Here is a 20979-nt window from a genome sequence, read left to right as displayed (position 1 = left end):
GTAAAACGTCTATAAATGATGACTGTATGTAACTCGCAGACGGTAAAACGTGTATAAATGATGACTGTATGTAACTCGCAGACGGTAAAACGTCTATAAATGATGACTGTATGTAACTCGCAGACGGTAAAACGTCTATAAATGATGACTGTATGTAACTCGCAGACGGTAAAACGTCTATAAATGATGACTGTATGTAACTCGCAGACGGTAAAACGTCTATAAATGATGACTGTATGTAACTCGCAGACGGTAAAACGTGTATAAATGATGACTGTATGTAACTCGCAGACGGTAAAACGTGTATAAATGATGACTGTATGTAACTCGCAGACGGTAAAACGTCTATAAATGATGACTGTATGTAACTCGCAGACGGTAAAACGTGTATAAATGATGACTGTATGTAACTCGCAGACGGTAAAACGTCTATAAATGATGACTGTATGTAACTCGCAGACGGTAAAACGTGTATAAATGATGACTGTATGTAACTCGCAGACGGTAAAACGTCTATAAATGATGACTGTATGTAACTCGCAGACGGTAAAACGTGTATAAATGATGACTGTATGTAACTCGCAGACGGTAAAACGTGTATAAATGATGACTGTATGTAACTCGCAGACGGTAAAACGTGTATAAATGATGACTGTATGTAACTCGCAGACGGTAAAACGTGTATAAATGATGACTGTATGTAACTCGCAGACGGTAAAACGTCTATAAATGATGACTGTATGTAACTCGCAGACGGTAAAACGTCTATAAATGATGACTGTATGTAACTCGCAGACGGTAAAACGTGTATAAATGATGACTGTATGTAACTCGCAGACGGTAAAACGTCTGAAGGGGCACGTGTGGGCGATGCACACGAAGCGGGCCAGCAGCAAGGTGTATCGCTGCAAGCTTTGCCCGGCCACCTTCGTCTGGCAGACCAGCATCTACAAGCACGTCAAGATGATGCACGATAACAAGAAGGCTAAGGTATGGTTTATTATAACTTTCGTGAGGCATACTAAATGAATTATTACGTTATCGGCTTACTCACGTAACTGTTTGACGAGGAATTCGACTAGTTTCAAGCCATACTAGAGGCTCATATTCATGAGCAGCATTACGCGACATTATTATGATCAGTAGCAGTGCGACAATCGCCGCGTCGTGTGTCGCGTAATGCTGCTCATGAATATGAGCCTCTAACTCTAGCTGAAACTAGTCGAGTTCCTCGTCAAAACACTACGTGAGTAAGCCGATAACATAATAATTAATTTACTATGTCTCACGAAAGTTACAATAAAATCGTATGTGACAGTGTCATTTTTTATATAGTTTAAAAAAACCTTAAATGGTGTAAAGTGTGTGTACATTGTATAGCGGCATTACGTGGCGTAATGTACATCTCTGCCTACCCCTTCGGGGATAAAAGGCAGTTTAAAAACTGTAATTTCTGAGATCTGTTTTCAGAAAAAAAGCATTTATTTGACAGTGTTTTTCCACCACAGATTTGCCATGCTACGTTGTTGTGGAAGCGTTTGGCTTCCACTAATTATATTTATTGGCACACATAGCACTGGTGGACACGTACTTACTATGGATGCGTGCTATGTGCTATGGGTGGCTTCCCTACTATCGATACATCGCATACTCGAGCTGCGCGTCTTCCTCGCACAGCTACATAGTTTAGTATCAGTGGAAACGGTCACATAGTTTCACAGCTTAGCTATTAATTCTTCGTAGCATAGCTACATAGCACATCTCTGGTGGAAAAGCACCATAAACATTACAATAAGCTGTTCCGACGTTTTTAATGCCATCTATTGTAAATATTGATCCAAATTCTATTTTCTTTCTTAGTCTAGACATATTGGTCATACATTTATTCATATTTCTTTTTAAACTTTCATTCGCTACACAACTTATTTCATTACTCTCGCTTCATTCAAACGATACATTACCTGTACCCTTAGTATAATTTTGCTATACGTTTAAAGTAAGTTCGGCGCTCTGTCCAAACCAACCAATCAGCGCGCCAAACACGCTCTCGTTTCAATGACTTTAAAACTAAAGCAAACTCATACTAAGGGTACTGATCAATCGTTCAATGTTTCCATTCACTCTTCCATACATTCGTTCACAAACTTAACAATATTTTTCTTCCCACAGACACAACGCGCCGCCCCACCAGTGAAAAAAGAAGAGCCTTACCCGGGAATCGAACTAGCGAACCGCATGCAATACTTCCAACAAAACCTATCAAGCAATCTGAACATAGTGCATCTACAACCCATTGAAATTGGACAAAACATAGTTTTTAAATAAATATGGCGATAGACTCACCCCCTATTACATGGGACTTATAACATAAGTGGGGGAAAGTGGGTTTTACATTATATAAAGTATGTTAACTAACAGAGGACTTTTGACTGCACGGTTGGTGCGGTGGCTGGGCAACTGGCTGCCGTTTCCCCACCTTAAAAAAAGATTTTCTCCTGTGTCGTGTGTGCGTTTACAAACATACAAGTTCACATACACATGACACCCAGACCCGGAACAACAATTTGTGGATCACACAAAGAGTTGCACCGTGCGGGAATCGAACCCGCTACACGTTGCGCGGCAGCCAGTTGCCCAGCCACCGCACCAACAGTCCAGTCATTCAATTGACTGTAACAATTCTGATACGGTTTTCAAAAGTGCGTGTTACACAAAGGAGCAGGTTAACTAACATTATTATTTATCGACTTAAAAAAAGTACTTATTTGAAGTAATTTTATTTTTGTATTGTAAGCGAGGGCCAAATCCCCCTTTCCCGACGACTTCCCTCAAAACTGACTTGAAACAAAGCTTGCGTTGTGCTTCGTTGAATGATTGGGGTTACCGGAGGCCCAATTCCCCCTTCCCAATCTTCTCAATCCCCGATTCCCCAACAACCCTTAAATTCCTAACTCCCAAAAAGCCGGCAACGCACTTGTAACGCCTCTGGTGTTTCAAGTGTCCATGGGCGACGGCGATTGCTTACCATCAGGTGATCCGTCTGCTCGTTTACCGGCTTATATCATAAAAATGTAACATCACGCTATATAGCTTAGGTACTGAGTAGATCAATATGATATGCCATATTAGAATTGTAAGTAATTTAAATTATTATTTTTAGTCACTAGCTAGCTTTTGCCGGCGGCTTTGGCCGCGTTTTTGGGTAAAAAAGTAACCTATTCCAGACCATAATCTTACTAATATTATAAATGTGAAAGTTTGTGTGAATGTTTGTCACGAACATAAAACATTATCCGGAGCTGCAGACTACTTAGCGGATTTACCGGGGCTCCGGCTCGAAAAGCAGGAGTAGGAACTGGGTGGTTTATAGTCAGTAAGAGTCTGATACTCCGAGAGGGTATCAGACTCTTACTACGCCTTACTAAGTCATTGGATGATTTTCCCCCTAAAGAAAAGGAAAGGGGGTAAATTCCAATTACTTAATTTGACCCAAACAAACTACAAAACGGCTGAAGGAATCGGAATGAAATTTGGAACAGGGGTAGATTATGGTAGATATCCCACCCACTCGCACGAAGCGCTTCGCTTCAAGCTTCCTTGTGCGAACTGCTAGGGAGTGGAACTCCTTGCCGGAGTCTGTGTTTCCTGATGGGTACAACCTGGGTGTCTTCAAGGCCCGAGTGAATAGGTTGCTTATGGGCAGACGTGCTCCATCGTAGGCCGCATCATCACTTACCATCAGGCGAGATAGCGGCCAAACGTCGACCCATCAAATATAAATAGAAATTATGGTTTGGGAATAAAACATAGGTTACTTTTTATTGCAGAAAATTGGTTTAAAATGAAATGTCGAAAACATGTTTAGTACTTATTAAATAAAGTGTGGATTAAGAAATGTAATATTATAAGTAGACATTTTATACGAACTGATAAATAAATGATGAAATTGAATTTATAAGATTTTTATTTATAAACCTTTTACACATCAATAGCCTATAAGGACTGTCCACTGCTGATAAGCTCCAAAGGCTCTCTCACACGGAGAAGGTTTGAGCATGGAAACCTTGTTCCTCGTTAATTCACTCTATCTCGCTCCAAGGCGGGAGAATGTGATTGGATGATTTTCCCACCGAGGCAAAAAAAGCGCGGATAATTTAAAAGCGCCAACAACAATTGTCCCCACCCCTCCTGTTTCCGTGGTGTCGTATACTCGATTAAACTACACATTAAATAGAGACCAGTGCAAGCAGGAAAACGCTCTCTGATAAACCTGAACCTTTTACACTGCGATCTCCAACCCATTGCCTGCCGACGGGTGATCTATGATCAAACCGCTCGTATGTAGAGGAGGCTCGTAGTCCGGATGCAGTTTGGACTTCCGCTAGAGGGCGCTCTACGGTGGACGCCATTATGCGCGTAAGAGACCTCACGACGGGGACTGCAGTGTCCAGGGGTGGGTCGTCGTGGCGGTGTCTCTAACATCGCCAACGCACATTTCAATTATTATACCCTGGAGCTGTTATAACTACGAACTTGGTACCACCGGGTGCCTACCTAAAAACGTCGTGTAATCGAGGCCTACCTGTAAAATTAGGTAAAATGTGACGTCACACTGGTCGAGGGCGAGGGAACTCGAGAAATGTCGACGCAATCGTGACACAGGATGGGGTTTTGGGGGTCAAAAATCATGAAATTTGTATGACGTAATTTATGATATGATGTTTATTTCTGTAAGTAGGTTATAAAATAACACTTTTTCACGTCAATATTTCAAATAGCTAGATGAGGCCGACATTTCCTATCTGACTACTCTGAGAAGAAATGCCGAAACAAACTCAGAGGTCATAAGTCTTTTTTGTCCAGACAATCAAATAAAGGGTAATGTGAGAGAACCGTGCAAGTTGATTCTGTAGTGGTCTTTTGAGGAAAGAACCACAACAGTTTGAGCAGACCTGTTCAGATGGCAGCACGCATGTGTCAGTTTACAATCAGCTCAGCTGACGGCTGTTGCTGAATGATCCCTATATGCCTGTCACGAGCTGTTGATGTGATTATAAAACATAATTTTTATCTTGTCTAGTAATAGATTAACAATAGTAAACGATTTTATCAAACGGAGGTGTATTAGGTGAGATTTAGATACGAAGGTGGCGTGATGGGCCTGATCATTCGTTGGCCGAGTAATCGAATGTGCGACTGCCGGGCAAGGGGTCTCGGGTTCGATTCCCGGGTCGGGCAAAGAATTTCTGGGTTTTTTTTTCATTCAGTAGTAGCACGGAGTCTGGTATTGTGCCCAGTATATGGCAATAGGCTCACCCCCTATTACATGGGACTTATAACACAAATGATGAAAAGTAGATGTACATTGTATAGTGAAATTACGTGCCGTAATGTGCACCTCTGCCTACCCCTGAGATAAAAGGCGTGACGATACGACAAGGTGGCGTAATAACCGCTGTGTGGTTAACTGCTAACCTGGTTGGATCAGTTCAGAGGCGTGTTTTATTTTTCAGGGGCGAAAATCATCCAATGACTTCTCTCGCCAGGGCAAAGCGAGAGGGAGTGTCACACTCTTACTGACTAAAAACCACCCCGTTCCTACTCCTGCTTTTTGAGCCGCAGCTCCGGTAAACCCGCTAGGTAGTCCGCAGCTCCGTCAGTGGCGTGCTAAAGAGGACTTTGACAAGCGGACGGATATGGGCTGATTATAAAAAATAATAAATATGAGATACTTAGGTACGGATATCTAATCTCATTACAAATTTTTACATAATTAGAATTGAACCAGTAATTGGTCATGCAAACTAATCGTGTATACAAAATGTTAGCGGTATAAGTCGGTAAACGAGCAGACGGATCACCTGATGGTAAACAATCGCCGCCGTCCATGGACACCCGAAATACGAGATGAGTTACAAGTCCGTTGCCAGCCTTTCGGTGATTAGGGATTTAACGGTTGTTGGGGAATCAGGGATTGGTAAGATTGTGAAGGGGGAATTGGGTCTCTGGTAACCTCACTCACACAACGCAAGCGTTGTTTCACGTCCGTATACTGTAAGGCCGTGGTATCTTGGCGTTTTTGCCATACCTATTATTGGAAGCAAGTATAACAGCTCACGCATAGGACCCATTTAGTATTTTAGTTTTAAGTAAAATTTCCGTGGTGCTTGGCGACTGGGCTTCTCCCAGTTGTGCAGTCTCTTTTGTGCCTTAAGGCTTAAGTCATTCTGTCTCCTGCATTAAATTCACCGAGGGAAGTGGAAACTATCGTTTTCTTTTTCTTCTCCTCTAATAATATCTTCTGATTTATTTCGTTGCGGGATCCAAGACAGTTATTCATTTCCCTGGGACGCGCCGGACTTCAGTGTTCCGGTGTTTTCATGTTTGTATCTACTGTAGATCCTGGCTTACAGGAGTTGCAGCGGTATGGGAGGTTGTGGCGGGCTTGTCCCAATAAAAAGGCCGTGGTATCACCCCGGTCGAGCCTGTCCATTCATGCCGTAGCATATCTCTCTCACACTTTAAAACCTGTGGAATCTAGCATCTAGGAACTTTCCGTTGCGTTTAGGAAGACACCTAATACTGGAAGCAAATAATATAACAGCTCACACATAGGACCCATTTACTTTTAAATCATATTGCTGTAGTACTTGACAACTACGCTTCTCTCAATCGTATATACATATACCACATCACTAAATAGTATAAAACAAAGTCGCTTTATCTGTCCCTATGTCCCTTTGTACGCTTAAATCTTTAAAACTACGCAACGGATTTTGATGCGTTTTTTTTTAATATATAGAGTGATTCAAGAGGAAGGTTTATATGTATAATACATGCATAATATATCACCATTGCACCCATGCGAAGCTGGGGCGGGTCGCTAGTAAGGTATAAAACATCAAGCTATGAGACAGAGCGGGTGAAACCGGGAGCTATTAGTTAATGATAAAGTAAACATAATAATTAATAGATATATTATCAGTAATCAATTTTGATTAACAAACAATTAAATAATCGATTTGATTGTAAGTGTAAGGTAATTCACAATTTCACACTGCCAATAATTATCTGATTACAGTTTGAGGAAAACTAATTTTAATAATATTTATTTAGTTTTTTTGCTAACGGTTATTACATAGGTACTTTTTTTGAGTGGGGAAAATGATTCAATGACTTCTCCCGCCTTGGGCGAGGCGAGAGGGAGTGTCAGACTCTTACTGACTAAAAACCACCCCGTTCCTACTCCTGCTTTTCGAGCCGGAGCTCCGATAACCCACTAGGCAGTCCGCAGCTCCAGAATAGGCTCCTGGGCCCCATCTGTGATGGTCTGATGGCTCTTTGAGGAGCGTGCAGAACGCGACACGCCGTACGCACGGGTCTGGTTCTGATCGGGCGGCGAGCTACCCGTTCTCGCCACGCCACACCCGTCTCTTCCTTAGATAGCATGAATGCTTTGCAGAAGGAGGAGACGGCATCCCAGTCCCCCTCACTCCGCACCATGGCTTGTACCAGTGCCGGACTCGAGAGGTCACCGTAGCCGATCACATCCCTAAAGACACGGCGGTGCTCAGCCCATGCAGGGCACACTGCTACTGTATGCTCCACCGTGTCCTCAAACAGGAACCTACTGAAGCTGTTATTTAGATAATTGCAGTTTAGTGACTTGTAGATAAGAATTAATTTGTGATCTCTTTCCACTACTAACTATACATTTGACAGAGACCGGGCAGCATCGCTCTCTGATAAACCTGAACTCTTTAAAACGGCTCGAAGCAGACGTAGGATCGCGGTGGTTTTAGTCAGTAGCAGATTGACTCATTCTCGCGCTAGGGGAGTGTAGGGGAGTGCTGAAAGAGTGACAGACTGTACACAGCTGTACTACTGCGCGTAGCAAGCTGTGTGACATAATTATAGCGGGCTAGGGGAGTGTAGGGGAGTGCTGAGAGAGTGACAGACTGTACACAGCTGTAACTACTGCGCGTAGCAAGTTGTGTGACATGTAGCTCGCTAGGGGAGTGTAGGGGAGTGCTGAGAGAGTGACAGACTGTACACAGCTGTAACTACTGCACGTAGCAAGTTGTGTGACATGTAGCGCGCTAGGGGAGTGTAGGGGAGTGCTGAGAGAGTGACAGACTGTACACAGCTGTAACTACTGCGCGTAGCAAGCTGTGTGACATGTAGCTCGCTAGGGGAGTGTAGGGGAGTGCTGAGAGAGTGACAGACTGTACACAGCTGTAACTACCGCACGTAGCAAGTTGTGTGACATGTAGCTCGCTAGGGGAGTGTAGGGGAGTGCTGAGAGAGTGACAGACTGTACACAGCTGTAACTACTGCGCGTAGCAAGCTGTGTGACATGTAGCGCGCGAGGGGAGTGTAGGGGAGTGCTGAGAGAGTGACAGACTGTACACAGCTGTAACTACTGCGCGTAGCAAGCTGTGTGACATGTAGCGCGCTAGGGGAGTGTAGGGGAGTGCTGAGAGAGTGACAGACTGTACATAGCTGTAACTACTGCGCGTAACAAGCTGTGTGACATGTAGCGCGCTAGGAGTGCTGAGAGAGTGACAGACTGTACACAGCTGTAACTACTGTGCGTAACAAGCTGTGTGACATGTAGCGCGCTAGGGGAGTGTAGGGGAGTGCTGAGAGAGTGACAGACTGTACACAGCTGTAACTACTGCGTGTATCAAGCTGTGTGACATGTAGCGCGCTAGGGGAGTGTAGGGCAGTGCTGAGAGAGTGACAGACTGTACACAGCTGTAACTACTGCGCGTAGCAAGCTGTGTGACATGTAGCGCGCTAGGGGAGTATAGGGCAGTGCTGAGAGAGTGAAAGACTGTACACAGCTGTAACTACTGCGCGTAGCAAGCTGTGTGACATATAGCGCGCTAGGGGAGTGCTGAGAGAGTGACAGACTGTACACAGCTGTAACTACTGCGCGTAGCAAGCTGTGTGACATGTAGCGCGCTAGGGGAGTGTAGGGGAGTGCTGAGAGAGTGACAGACTGTACACAGCTGTAACTACTGCGCGTAGCAAGCTGTGTGACAGCATTGTGGTTTCCCCGTGAAAATAATATTAATGATTGATTAGTTCGACACATACTTATTAAACGCGATATGACGCGGCGGACTTAGTTATCAAACAATCTTATATAGGATGCTTTTTATTGAGGGGGAAAAACATCTAATGACAGCTTCTGTATTTGGTGAAGTGAGAGAGTGTGTCCGACTCTTTCTAATTAAAAACCACCCCATTCCTACTCCTGGTTTTTGAGCCGGAGCAAAGGATGCTTAAATGCACTGAGTCGATGCCCGGCCAGGGAAAATCGCTACAAGTTATTACGATTTATTCAGATTGCAAAAATAAATATTGTTTATTATTTAGGAACGAGGTAGTTTTTAGTCAGTAAGAGTCTGACACTGCCTCTCCTCAACCAAGGCGGGATGTCAATGACAATTGGATGATTTTCTCCTCTCAAAAATAAGGTGTATCAGGGAATGCTACTGCGCAGCCTCTGTCAAATCAGTCTCTGACTGCACGGTTGACGCGATAGCTGGGCAACTGGCTGCCACGTAATGTGGAGCGGGTACGATTCCCATTCACAAATTCTTGTTTCGGGTCTGTGTGTCATGTAAATGTGAAACTGTAGTGAGTAAAGTGTGTAAAGACAAGTGTGGTGCAAAAAAATATAGTATCTTAGTCGGGTTTACGAAACCCACTGGACGAATAAATGTGCCATCAATATTTTTTCACCGTTTCACAGCAACACCCTGTTCCAACAATAACAGATTTGTTTTTTTAACAATAATGATGTATTATAGCTACTTAAAGAGTTAACAATCAAGCATTAAGATCGTATATCGCGTAGATAACAAATTCTGGTCCAAATTATTCATGAAATAGTTTCATGTTGTTTGCCAATTACGATTATTGCCACATTGGACGTTCGTGGACATGGCGGCTGCGCTTCGTGTCTTCTCGGCTTTGGCTATTATAGCTGTTTCTACAGGTATGGTACTTAAGTCATAATATCTTTTTTTTTTTTGGAGTGGGGCAAATCATCCAATGTCTTCTCTCACCTTGGGCGAGGCGAGAGGGAGTGTCAGACTCTTACTGACTAAAAACCACCCCGTTCCTACTCCTGCTTTTCGAGCCGGAGCCCCGGTAAGCACACTGGGTAGTCCACAACTCCGGATAACTTTAGTCCCATCTAGATTTTCAATATCACGCCTTTTTATCCCCAAAGAGATAGGCAGAGGTGTACATTACAGCATTATGACATGACTAACTATTACTACATGTAATAGGATACATAGGTACTTACACCAAATTAATATGTTTTTTCTGTCTGTTTGTTGTGGCTAATATCTGAAATGACAGATTTTGATGGGATTTTAATTAGCAAGCACTTGATGTACTAAGGAGTAACTTAGGATACTTTTATTAGTTGGTAACGTGTGTGTAGTATGGGAGCTAGATGGGACATAGAGAGGGGCGCGGTTTGTAACGTCCCGCGCTCCCCGTAACGTGTCACGCGTTATGTTAAAGAGAAATCCAGTTATGACATCTCTTTGTATTTGCTTCATGATTCTGCCTATTCCAATCTGTTGTGATGCTTTATGAGTTTTTCTTTATTTTGTTTTTCGGTTTTCTGCTCGGCCGTGGTATCACTCCGGTCAAGCCGGCCCATTCGTGCCGAAGCATGGCTCTACCACACTTAAAATTTGTTTTAAAAATACATAATAGAAAAAGATAGGTTATCTTTTTTTTATTTTATAAATATTGCCCCACATTATGATTTTCCCCTGTGTCGTGGGTGCGTTTACAAACATACAAGTTCACATACACATGACACCCAGACCCAAACAACAATTTGTGGATCACACAAAGAGTTGTTCCCGCTATATGCTGCGCGTCATTCGGGTCAACCAAACCACCGCATCTACCGTGCATTCAACACTGAGCATAATGGGTTTTTTCTGGAAATCATCTAAAGCCGGGTCCAGACGAGTGTAACGTGTAATGTAATCCACCGTGTAATGTAACACGAATTCTACGTGTGGACGGCAGTACGAGCATTACATGTAACACTCGCGCTGAAGAATTCGTGTTACATTAAGCCGGGTCCAGACGAGTGTAACGTGTAATGTAAGATTACGTGTAATTTAGCATCAACAGTGTGGACGGCACACGAACTCAAAGCGAATTGTGAACGCGAAAATATTTCAAAAGCTGTTTCCACTCAGTTGCGTCTTTGTGTTCGCGCAAAAACCGACAGCCGATGGATCAACCCCGAGCGCCGCGCGAGCGTTACACGTAATGCTCGTACTGCCGTCCACGCGTAGAAATCGTGTTACATTACACGGTGGATTACATTACACGTTACACTCGTCTGGACCCGGCTTTACACGGTGGATTACATTACACGTTACACTCGTCTGGACCCGGCTTAATGTCTTCTTCCGCCTTGGGCGAGGTAGGTAGTGTCAGACTCTTACTGACTAAAAACCACCCTGTTCCTTCTGCTGCTTTGAGCTGGAGCCCCAGTAACGTTTTACGTTTTCCGTAGCTCCGGACAATAATAAAATATTGAGCTGTTCTTGAATTGAGTTTCTTCCGTTTGATTTCCAAAATTTAAAAAGAAAACATAATAAACGAGTAAATAAAAGTAATTTGGACATAGTAAATTAGGAAAATAAAGAAATATATATGTACAGTACCACTACCACTAAAATAAACTAAAACAGAGAAAGAACAATTTAAGGTGTGGAAGAGCACGAATGGGCCGGCTCGACCGGAGTGATATCACGGCCTCACAGAAAACCGATGTGATCTCTCTTTCTTTTCTGATCACGCGTATAGTCAATAAGTATACAAAAACATAGTTCAAAAGTACACGTATTTTTACATATCTCATGACAACGTATCACATAATTTATTTTCATTATCACTATGACAACTAAATACATATTTATTTCATTATATCCTGTCATTAAATTGGGCACCCCCTCGTTTAGATATTTATCTAACTAATATTAATCGTTTATACCATCTTATCATAAAAAAACAGATACCTAATTAGGTAGGTACCTAGCTACCTACACATTTAATGTTTAATCAAAGCATATCACAACGTCACTTCTTTTATCTAAGGGCTATATTTCACTGGGACACTATAGCGGTGCAACCAGTCTTTGCTACCAACAATATACAGCCCTATAAATCTGGGGCCCCGTAGGGCTGATGCCTGTTCCGGAGCTGCGGACTACCTAGCGGGTTTACCGGGACTCCGGAGTCTGATACTCCCTCTTGCCTCACCCAAGGCGGGAGAAGAAATTGGATGATTTTTCCCACTTAAGAAAAAAGCTAATTAATCTCCAGATCGATTTCGGTCACAGTGGCCAGTCTGTCTACCTAACCCTCCGATTCGATTTCCGCACGCGACAATCTTTCAAGTGTGATCCACAAAATAGCAGTCTCATTTATCGAACACCTGCAAATGAAACTATGCTATTTTTGTAAATAGCTGTGCCCGATAGGTCTAGACAGATTCAGTTTTTTCAGACAGTTTCAGCTGCATAGGGTCCGTAATTGTGACTTCAGGTAAGCGTCCACAGGCCTGCATCGCACGCAACGGATTTCAGTTTGTCTTGTATAGAAACTCATACAACTGCGTCCACTGATCCGCATCGTACGGACCGCATCATCGGCAATGCCTACATGCGATGCGTACTGATGACGTCATACGGAATGCGGACGATGCGGGCCTGTGGACGCTTACCTTTAATATTGTATTACTACCACCTGTGTACATTATGGATGTAATAAATACTGGATTACTTAAACTACCGAACAAAGGGGTATTTTCCTATTACGGTAAAACGGGGTGAATAGAATTCAAACGGACATAAGAATGGGGTGAATAGATGTTAATAGATGTTAAAACAATCTCTCAACATTTATTCACCCCCTTCTGTATCTATTCACCCCTCGAATTCTATTCACTATAAACCCCGTTATAAAAGTCTTAAAAACACCTAAGATCCCATGGTCTTCTCTTTCAGCTTTGCCAGCTGACCATGAGCTACTGAAGGTAGACCCTGGCCCTCGCTACCAGTACATGTCCAGCCCTGAAGGAGTTGAGCTGGTAGACTTGGCATGGAAACCGAGCGATCTGCTAGAAACTGCCCGGTTCGACGCTGAAACCCAGGTCTTCTTCCATCTTTTCACCAGGTAAGTTAAAAGGTTCTAGTTTCTTCTCGCACAGTTTTAGCTGCTGCTCGGCTCCTATCAGTGCCGGCGTTAGGGGGGGGTTGATGGGCGATGGCCCAGGGCGACAAATTCTAGGGGGCGCCAAAAAAATTAAAAACTACTATTAACACTTGATATTGCTTCCCTCAAGTGGGCGCCACAATATTTTCGCCCAGGGTATCAGTGGCCCTTACGCCGGCACTGGCTCCTAACTCCTATTAGTTATTAGAAACAAATACTTTCGAAGATTTATCGATTTGAAATATCGCGTGACGTCACTTCTAGGTACATTTTATACGTATATTATGCCTACTCCCAAACTTTGATTCGTTTTATCTAAGTATTGTTATCTTATATGACAAAATACAAAAATACGTGTCTAATATTTTTTCATTACCTAACTGACGGACTAAATATATTTCCGATTTTCATACCCCGTCATCATCCCTATTGTTGATATAGGAAAATAATTGGCGTTTCGCCACCAATGATTTTCCCTATTTTCCTACACAAAAAGAATTATTCAAATCGGACCAGTAGTTCCGGAGATTAGCGCGTTCAAACAAACAAACAAACTCTTCAGCTTCATAATATTAATATAGACTATTTATTTTTATTCCACAGAGCTAATCCTACAGTCAGTCAGCCGTTGTTACTAGGAGTACAAGATATCCTGGATGCTTCAAACTTCGACGCGTCAAAGAAGACAGTAGTCATCGTCCACGGCTGGAGAAACACCCCTCTGCATGACTTTAATGTTTATTTAGTGCATGGTAAGTCAATACTTACTTTTTACATATGTACATACATAACTTCACGCCTGTTTTCTATGGAGGTAGGCAGAGACAATAGAGACTAATTTTTATTTCAATGTCCGTCTTGTAGATTATTTTAAAATATTACACGTATTTTTAATTTTTTTTTGAAATTTTGAAATATCGTGTGATGTCACTATAGAGTACCTTTTATACTCTATAGTGACGTAGTTAGCTGCCACTCCTAAACTTTGATTCGTTTTATCCAAGTATTGTTATCTTATATGACAAAATAAAAAAATACGTGTCTAATATTTTTTCATTACCTAACTGACGGACTAATTAGATTTTTAATTTTCATACGCCGTCATCATCCCTATTGCTACGAATCTTACATACCTCAAAGTTAAAATTATTTACTTCAAATAGGCCGGGAAGGCACTTTTAAACGACAAAGCAAATGTCAATCTGTCGGTCAGTCCTCTAGTTGCTCTATTTGCTCGTTCCAAAGTGTAGATTCCTATGGAGAAGAACGAGCAAGAAACTCTATAGGTTACTCTTTTTCAATCAGATTCACAATACAATACTTGGTTACATTGTTTCGATTACTTCAACTATGTGAGATCAATGTAACACCAACGTCCAATCAAAAAGAAAGAAATTTTGACTATAAATTGCTGACTGCACGGTTATCGCAGTGGCTGGGCAACGGGTAGCGGGTTCGAGTCCCGCACGGAGCAACTCTATGTGTGATCCACAAATTGTTGTTCCGGGTCTGGGTGTCATGTGTATGTGAACTTGTATGTTTGTAAACGCACCCACGACACAGGAGAAAGTATAAAAAATTCAATATCTTCACTTTCAGCGTACCTGCAAGCTGAAGATGTGAACATGATCATGGTGGACTGGAGTATAGGAGCTGGTGCCTTGTACGTCGTGGCTATGGCCAACAACATCCGGACAGGTGAGCCTCATCATCAACCATCATCATCATCATCATCATCATCACCATCATCATCATCATCACCATCATCATCACCATCATCATCATCACCATCATCATCACCACCATCATCATCATCATCACCATCATCATCATCATCATCATCATCATCATCATCATCATCACCATCATCATCATCATCATCATCATCACCATCATCATCATCACCATCACCATTATCACCACCATCATCATCACCATCATCATCATCATCATCACCATCATCATCATCACCATCATCATCATCATCATCATCATCATCATCATCATCATCATCATCATCATCATCATCACCATCATCATCATCATCATCATCATCATCATCATCATCATCATCATCACCATCATCATCATCATCATCACAGCTCATCATCATCACCATCCACAGCCTGTCATATAGCTGAGAGAAGTGGAAACCATCGTTGTCTTTTTCTTCTCCTCTAATAACATCTTCTGATTTGTTTCGTTGCGGGATCCAAGACAGTCATTCATGTCCCTGAGACGTTGGACTTCAGTGTTCCAGTGTTTGCATGGTTGTATCTACTGTAGATCGTAATGGTAAGCAGTCGCCGCCGCCTATGGACACAATGCCAAAAGAGTTAGAATGCTTTTCCACCAGAGATGTGACACGAAGATGTAATAGCGAAGTAGAAGTTCCTACTTCTGCTTTGAGGTAGTCTGTGAGAAGTAAAGATAGCCAATTTAACCTAATTAAAAAAGGAGACTTTCAGTTTTGTATGATGTATGTATGTGCGCGATTATCTCTCGTTTGTCTGAACCGATTTTGAAGCGGTTTTTAGCACACTTAGAGAGAAGGTTTTAGATATAACGGGTGTCCCAAAATTAACGCAAGATTTGAATTTGCCGCCATTTGTGCAGTGAAGTGTTGGCAACCCTGAAAAAAAAGTAATTTGACAGCTAACAGTATAGGGTTATTAAAAATGGAGCGTTACACGATAGAACAACGTTTCTTCATTATTAAAGAATATTTCAAAGACATTTCCAGGTCGTGTACTCTCTCGTTTCGGTGATCAAAATTGGCCTCCTAGATCGTGTGATTTAACACCATTAGACTTCTTTTTATGGGGTTATTTGAAATCACAAGTCTATGTCAACAAGCCCACAACCACCCGTGCATTAAAGGAGGAGATTCAACACTGCATCAACGAAATTCAGCCACATTTATGCAGAATGGTCATGGAAAATTTCAACAAAAGAGTGCGCATGTGCATGCAAAGCCGTGGAGGCCATTTGTCCGATGTGTTACGATACATAACCCTATCCTATGTACTTTACGAGTCAATAAAAATATAACTATCAAAAGACTAAAAACGGCGTTTTCTATTTAATTCAAATCTTGCGTTAATTTTGGGACACCCTATATTACTCGACTCAAAACAATTTAGCTTTACATTTTAACTTTTGAAGGCTTTCAACTATGATTTTATTACAACTTTTGAGAGACATACTAAATTAATTAGCAGCTAATTCATGCGCAGCATTCCGCGACACACGACGCGGCGATTGTCGCGCTGCTACTCAATATGAATCTCTCTAGCATGGCTTGAAACTAGTCGAGTTCCTCGTCAAACAGTTACGTGAGTAAGCCGATAACATAATAATTAATTCTTCAACTCTTTAATTCCAGGGGAGCAGGTGGCCAAATTCGTTACCTGGTTAAACTCCGCCACTGGAGCATCGCTGGACAACTACCATATGATCGGACACAGTCTCGGTGGGCATCAAGTTGGAATCATTGGACGGAACCTGGGTGGAGAGGTCGCTTATATTACTGGTATGTTTGTTTTTGACATATGTAAGTAGCTGGTACTCGCGTCTTTGCTTGCTTGAAACAGCCTATGGCCCTTCTTTATGTATGCCAAATATCAAGGAGATTGGCTGAGCAGGTAAAGACATCAAATAACAAACATGCACTTATACTTTAAGTTTGGGTTCGCCACGGCTCGACCGGAGTGATACCACGGCCTCACAGAAAATCAACGTGAAACAATGCTTGTGTTGCGTTTCGTTGTATGAGTGAGGTTGCCGGAGGCTCAATTACCCCTCCTTTCCAAACTTCCTAATCCCCGATTCCCCAACAACCCCCCCCCCAAACCGTACGTACTTGTAACGCTTCTGGTTTCGGATATCCATGGGCGGCAGCGATTGCTTACAATCATTCGATCTGTTTGCTCGTTTTTTTATGGAACGCTCCGGTAAACGAGCAGACGGATCATCTGATGGTAAACAATCGCCGCCGCCGATGGACATTTGAAACACATGAGGCGTTACAAGTACGTTACCTTCCTTTTGAGGGTTAGGAATTTAAGGGTTGTGGGTTGATCGGGGATTGGGAAATTGGGCCTCCGGTAACCTCACTCCCGAAACGAAACACAACGCAAGCATTGGTTTATGTAATGTAAACTTTTGTCAATTCTTCTGTGATATTAACATCAAATAAAAAAGATGTAACAGAGTGATTTGATACGATTTGTGTGTTGTATTTTGTTCTGTGATTATTGTATTGTGTTGTTTATTTAGTTTTCTTGTTATTGCGATATTTTTTTTTTTTTGTATTTTTGACTGTTATCACACGCTATTGACATTTGTTTATATACTTTTTCCCAATTTTTTAAAAATTTTTGACATATGTATTATAAAATTTTGTACGCTTTCCGAAGCAAAACATAGCAGGATCTATTCATGTATAGCAGCATACCCTACAACCTATAATGTACCCTTTGTTTCACAAATAAATACTTTGACTTTGACTTTGACTTTAACTTCTTCTCCTTTCAGCCCTGGACCCAGCGATGCCAGGCTGGATAGTCAACCCATCAGGCTTCAAGCCTACAGATGGTAAATACACGGAGGCAATACACACAGATCTTGGGTTTGCTGGTCGGGTCCGACCTGTAGCTGATGTAGACTTCTACCCAAACCAGGGATTCAACATGCCTGGGTGTGAAACCAAGCACTGCAGTCATCATAAGTAAGTTGGAAAATGGAGGTTTTTAATGCGATCTGTACCCTTAGTACAATTTACTTTACGTTGAACGAAAAGAAAACGTGAAATATAACGTAATAACGTGAAAACGTTCGGAGCTTTGATTGATTAGTTCATTCGCGGCGGACAGTCAGAGCCCCGCGGACGAACGAACGCGGTCTCAAAATCGCACTAAAACCTCAGACTATTTTTTATCGCATAAGGCGCAAACATACAGACGAATCATCTGATGGTAAGCAATTGGCGCTGTGCACGGACCCGTGCAATGCTAGAGATTACAAGTGCGTCGTCGGCTTTTTGGAGGTTATGCATTAGAGGATTGAGTCTCTGGTATTTACACACCGAAATATGAAGCGTTACAAGTTGTGATTTTTCGTTTTAAGTGTTGCACAAAACCATGGTACCAACAAAAGAAGGTTCCCAGTTTGACTTGTATGTATGTTTGCGCCCGATTATCTCGCGTTTAGCTGAACAAATTTTCAACAAAGTATTTTTCACACTTAGGAAAAGGTTTTAGGGACATTACCTGACCTAAAAAAGGGTGAAGAAAATGAAAGAAGGTCCCTTTAAAAAAAATATAATTCTAAATCGTTAACTCTATCATCCCTATTACATGCGAGTCATAACATAATTGGTGAAAAGACTCCATTGGGTGTTGAAAAAATTTTATTTCACGTCATCATCAACAGCCTACAAATGTTCACTGCTGGCCAAAGCCCTCTTCTCACACTGGGAAAGGGCCTTTCGCATATCACCACGCTTGCTCAATCACATATGTACTTCTAATGAAATTCTATCTTTCTCTCTAGGTGTATCTTCTACATGGCTGAATCTCTAATGAATGGTGGTTTCACCGGACAGCGCTGTGACTCCTTGTGGCAAGCCCTCACTAGAAACTGTGCATCATCAGACACCCTCCCCATGGGAGGTACCACGGCTAAACCTGGGTAAGATATTAAATATATTTGTTTTATGGTACAACCCAGTAAACGAGGAGATGGATCACCTGATGGTAAGCAATCGCCGCCCATGGACATTTCAAATACTAAATTAATTATTATGTTATCGGCTTACTCACGTAACTGTTTGACGAGGAACTCAACTAGTTACAAGCCATGCTAGAGGCTCATATTCATGAACAGCATTCTGCGACACACGACGCGGCGATTGTCGCGCTGTTACTGATTATAAAAATAAATATGTCAAATACATTGGTTTTATGGAATAAGCCGGTAAACAAGCAGACGGATCACCTGATGGTAAGCAATCGCCGCCGCCCATGGACACTTGAAACACTAGAGGTGTTACAAGTGCGTTACCGGCCTTTTGGGGGTTAGGCATTAAAGCATTGTTGGGGATTGGGAAGATTATTCAATAGAAATAAGTAAACCTTTAATGTGACAAGTCCGCCACAACCTCCCATACCGCTGCAACTCCTGTGCACCAGGATCTACAGTAGATACAACCATGCAAACACCGGAACACTGAAGTCCAACGTCCCAGGGACATGAATGACTGTCTTGGATCCCGCAACGAACGGACTTCAATGTTCCAGTGTTTGTAAATATCAACTTTGTTGAGCTAGTAAAAGTAATATTGTATATTTCATTTACAGAGCTACCGGCATCTACTATTTGACAACGAATCCTCTACCACCGTACTCGCAAGGCTAAATTATATATATTTATTTTGAAAACAACTGTGTTTTATTTGATTACCTATTTTTTTGTGGTTTTAATGGAACAAGCCCGCCACTATCTCCCAAAAACCGCTACAATTCGTATGCACTAGGATCTATAAACTATATGTTATAAGCCGGTAAACGAGCAGACATATAACCTGATGGTAAGCAATCGCCGCCGCACATATACACCCGAAACACCAGATGTGTAACAAGTGCGTTGCCAGCCCCAAAAGGCCGGCAACAGCCGAGTGCTAGCCGTATGTGCCCTCGCTAAGTCTTCATATTAAGAATGGGTCCCGACTGCTTCAATTTTACGATGACTTTCTTGTTTTAGGGTATTTTTCATTTTCATATTATAAAGAAACGCAGTCGGGTTTTTTAGTTATTTAAATTACCTTTTTTATTTACAATTCAAATTCAGGACAGACAAGAATCTGATTACACTTGCACACCTATTTAATGAGAAAAATTATGACTGCATGGTTGGCGCGGTGGCTGGGCAACTGGCTGCCGTGCAACGTGTCGCGGGTTCGATTCCCGTAAGGAACAACTCTTTGTATGATCCACAGATTGTTGTTCCGGGTCCGGCCGCGGCGCGCAGTGACCGCAGACTGCAGCGCCAGTCTGTCAGTCAGTCTGCCTCGCATGAAGCTACTGGAATAACTGAGGCACGAGTTCTGTGCATTGTGCAGCCACGGCATGCAGCCGCAGTTGGAATAGCAACCGCAGGCAGCTTTGCGGTCAGATGGGGCCCAGTAGGGCAAACAAATTGTTGTTCCGGGTCTGGGTATCATGTGTATGTGAACTTGTATGTTTGTAAACGCACCCACGACACGACACCCCATCTGACCGCAAAGCTGCCTGCGGTTGCTATTCCAACTGCGGCTGCATGCCGTGGCTGCACAATGCACAGAACTCGTGCCTCAGTTATTCCTGTAGCTTCATGCGAGGCAGGATGACTGATAGACCCGGAACAACAATTTGTGGATCACACAAAGAGTTGTTCAGTGCGGGAATCGAACCCGCTACACGTTGCGCGGCAGCCGGTTGCCCAGCCACCGCACCAACCGTGCAGTCAAAACGTTACCTTTCCACGTTGACGACGTGTCGTGGCGATATGGGCACGCCCGAACACTAAAAGGTTTAATTATTATGTTATCGGCTTACTCACGTAACTGTTTGCCGAGGAACTCGACTAGTTTCAAGCCAGGCTAGAGGCTACTCAATAGCAGCGCGACAATCACCGCGTCGTGTGTCGCGGAATGCTGCTCATGAATAT

At 42.6% G+C, this 20979-nt stretch overlaps 3 protein-coding genes across 3 annotated transcripts in view; all 3 read left to right on the top strand.

Moving 5' to 3' along the window:
* The window catches only part of LOC118281186 (zinc finger protein 665-like), a 29969-nt gene extending 27508 nt beyond the window's left edge, over positions 1 to 2461 (top strand). Inside the window, exons 13-14 of the mRNA XM_050700458.1 lie at positions 838 to 990; positions 2170 to 2461. Of these exons, the coding sequence (XP_050556415.1) occupies positions 838 to 990; positions 2170 to 2325 (309 nt within the window). The 3' untranslated portion in view covers positions 2326 to 2461. The remainder of the gene's footprint in view (positions 1 to 837; positions 991 to 2169) is intronic.
* LOC118281256 (pancreatic triacylglycerol lipase-like) overlaps positions 1 to 20979 on the top strand; it is an 84515-nt gene that overhangs the window by 52665 nt on the left and 10871 nt on the right. The window lies entirely within an intron of this gene.
* Positions 9807 to 19705, top strand: LOC118281275 (pancreatic lipase-related protein 2). The gene is made up of 8 exons (XM_050700580.1): positions 9807 to 10009; positions 13065 to 13233; positions 13876 to 14024; positions 14872 to 14970; positions 16658 to 16804; positions 17809 to 18001; positions 18826 to 18963; positions 19632 to 19705. The coding sequence occupies exons 1-8, from the start codon at positions 9955 to 9957 to the stop codon at positions 19687 to 19689; spliced, it is 1008 nt and encodes a 335-aa protein (XP_050556537.1). The 5' UTR covers positions 9807 to 9954; the 3' UTR covers positions 19690 to 19705.

This window comes from Spodoptera frugiperda, chromosome 19 (genome assembly GCF_023101765.2).
Source record: "Spodoptera frugiperda isolate SF20-4 chromosome 19, AGI-APGP_CSIRO_Sfru_2.0, whole genome shotgun sequence".
Classification (NCBI taxonomy): Eukaryota; Metazoa; Arthropoda; class Insecta; order Lepidoptera; family Noctuidae; genus Spodoptera; species Spodoptera frugiperda.
Note: the sequence above shows the minus strand (reverse complement) of the source record. Positions and strands in the feature narration are given on the sequence as shown.

Coding starts and splice junctions, on each gene's coding strand:
- LOC118281275 (XM_050700580.1), top strand. CDS start 9,955: ATGGCGGCTGCGCTTCGTGTCTTCTCGGCTTTGGCTATTATAGCTGTT. Junction 14,025..14,871: donor TAATGTTTATTTAGTGCATG/GTAAGTCAATAC, acceptor CTTCACTTTCAG/CGTACCTGCAAGCTGAAGAT. Junction 18,002..18,825: donor AAGCACTGCAGTCATCATAA/GTAAGTTGGAAA, acceptor CTTTCTCTCTAG/GTGTATCTTCTACATGGCTG.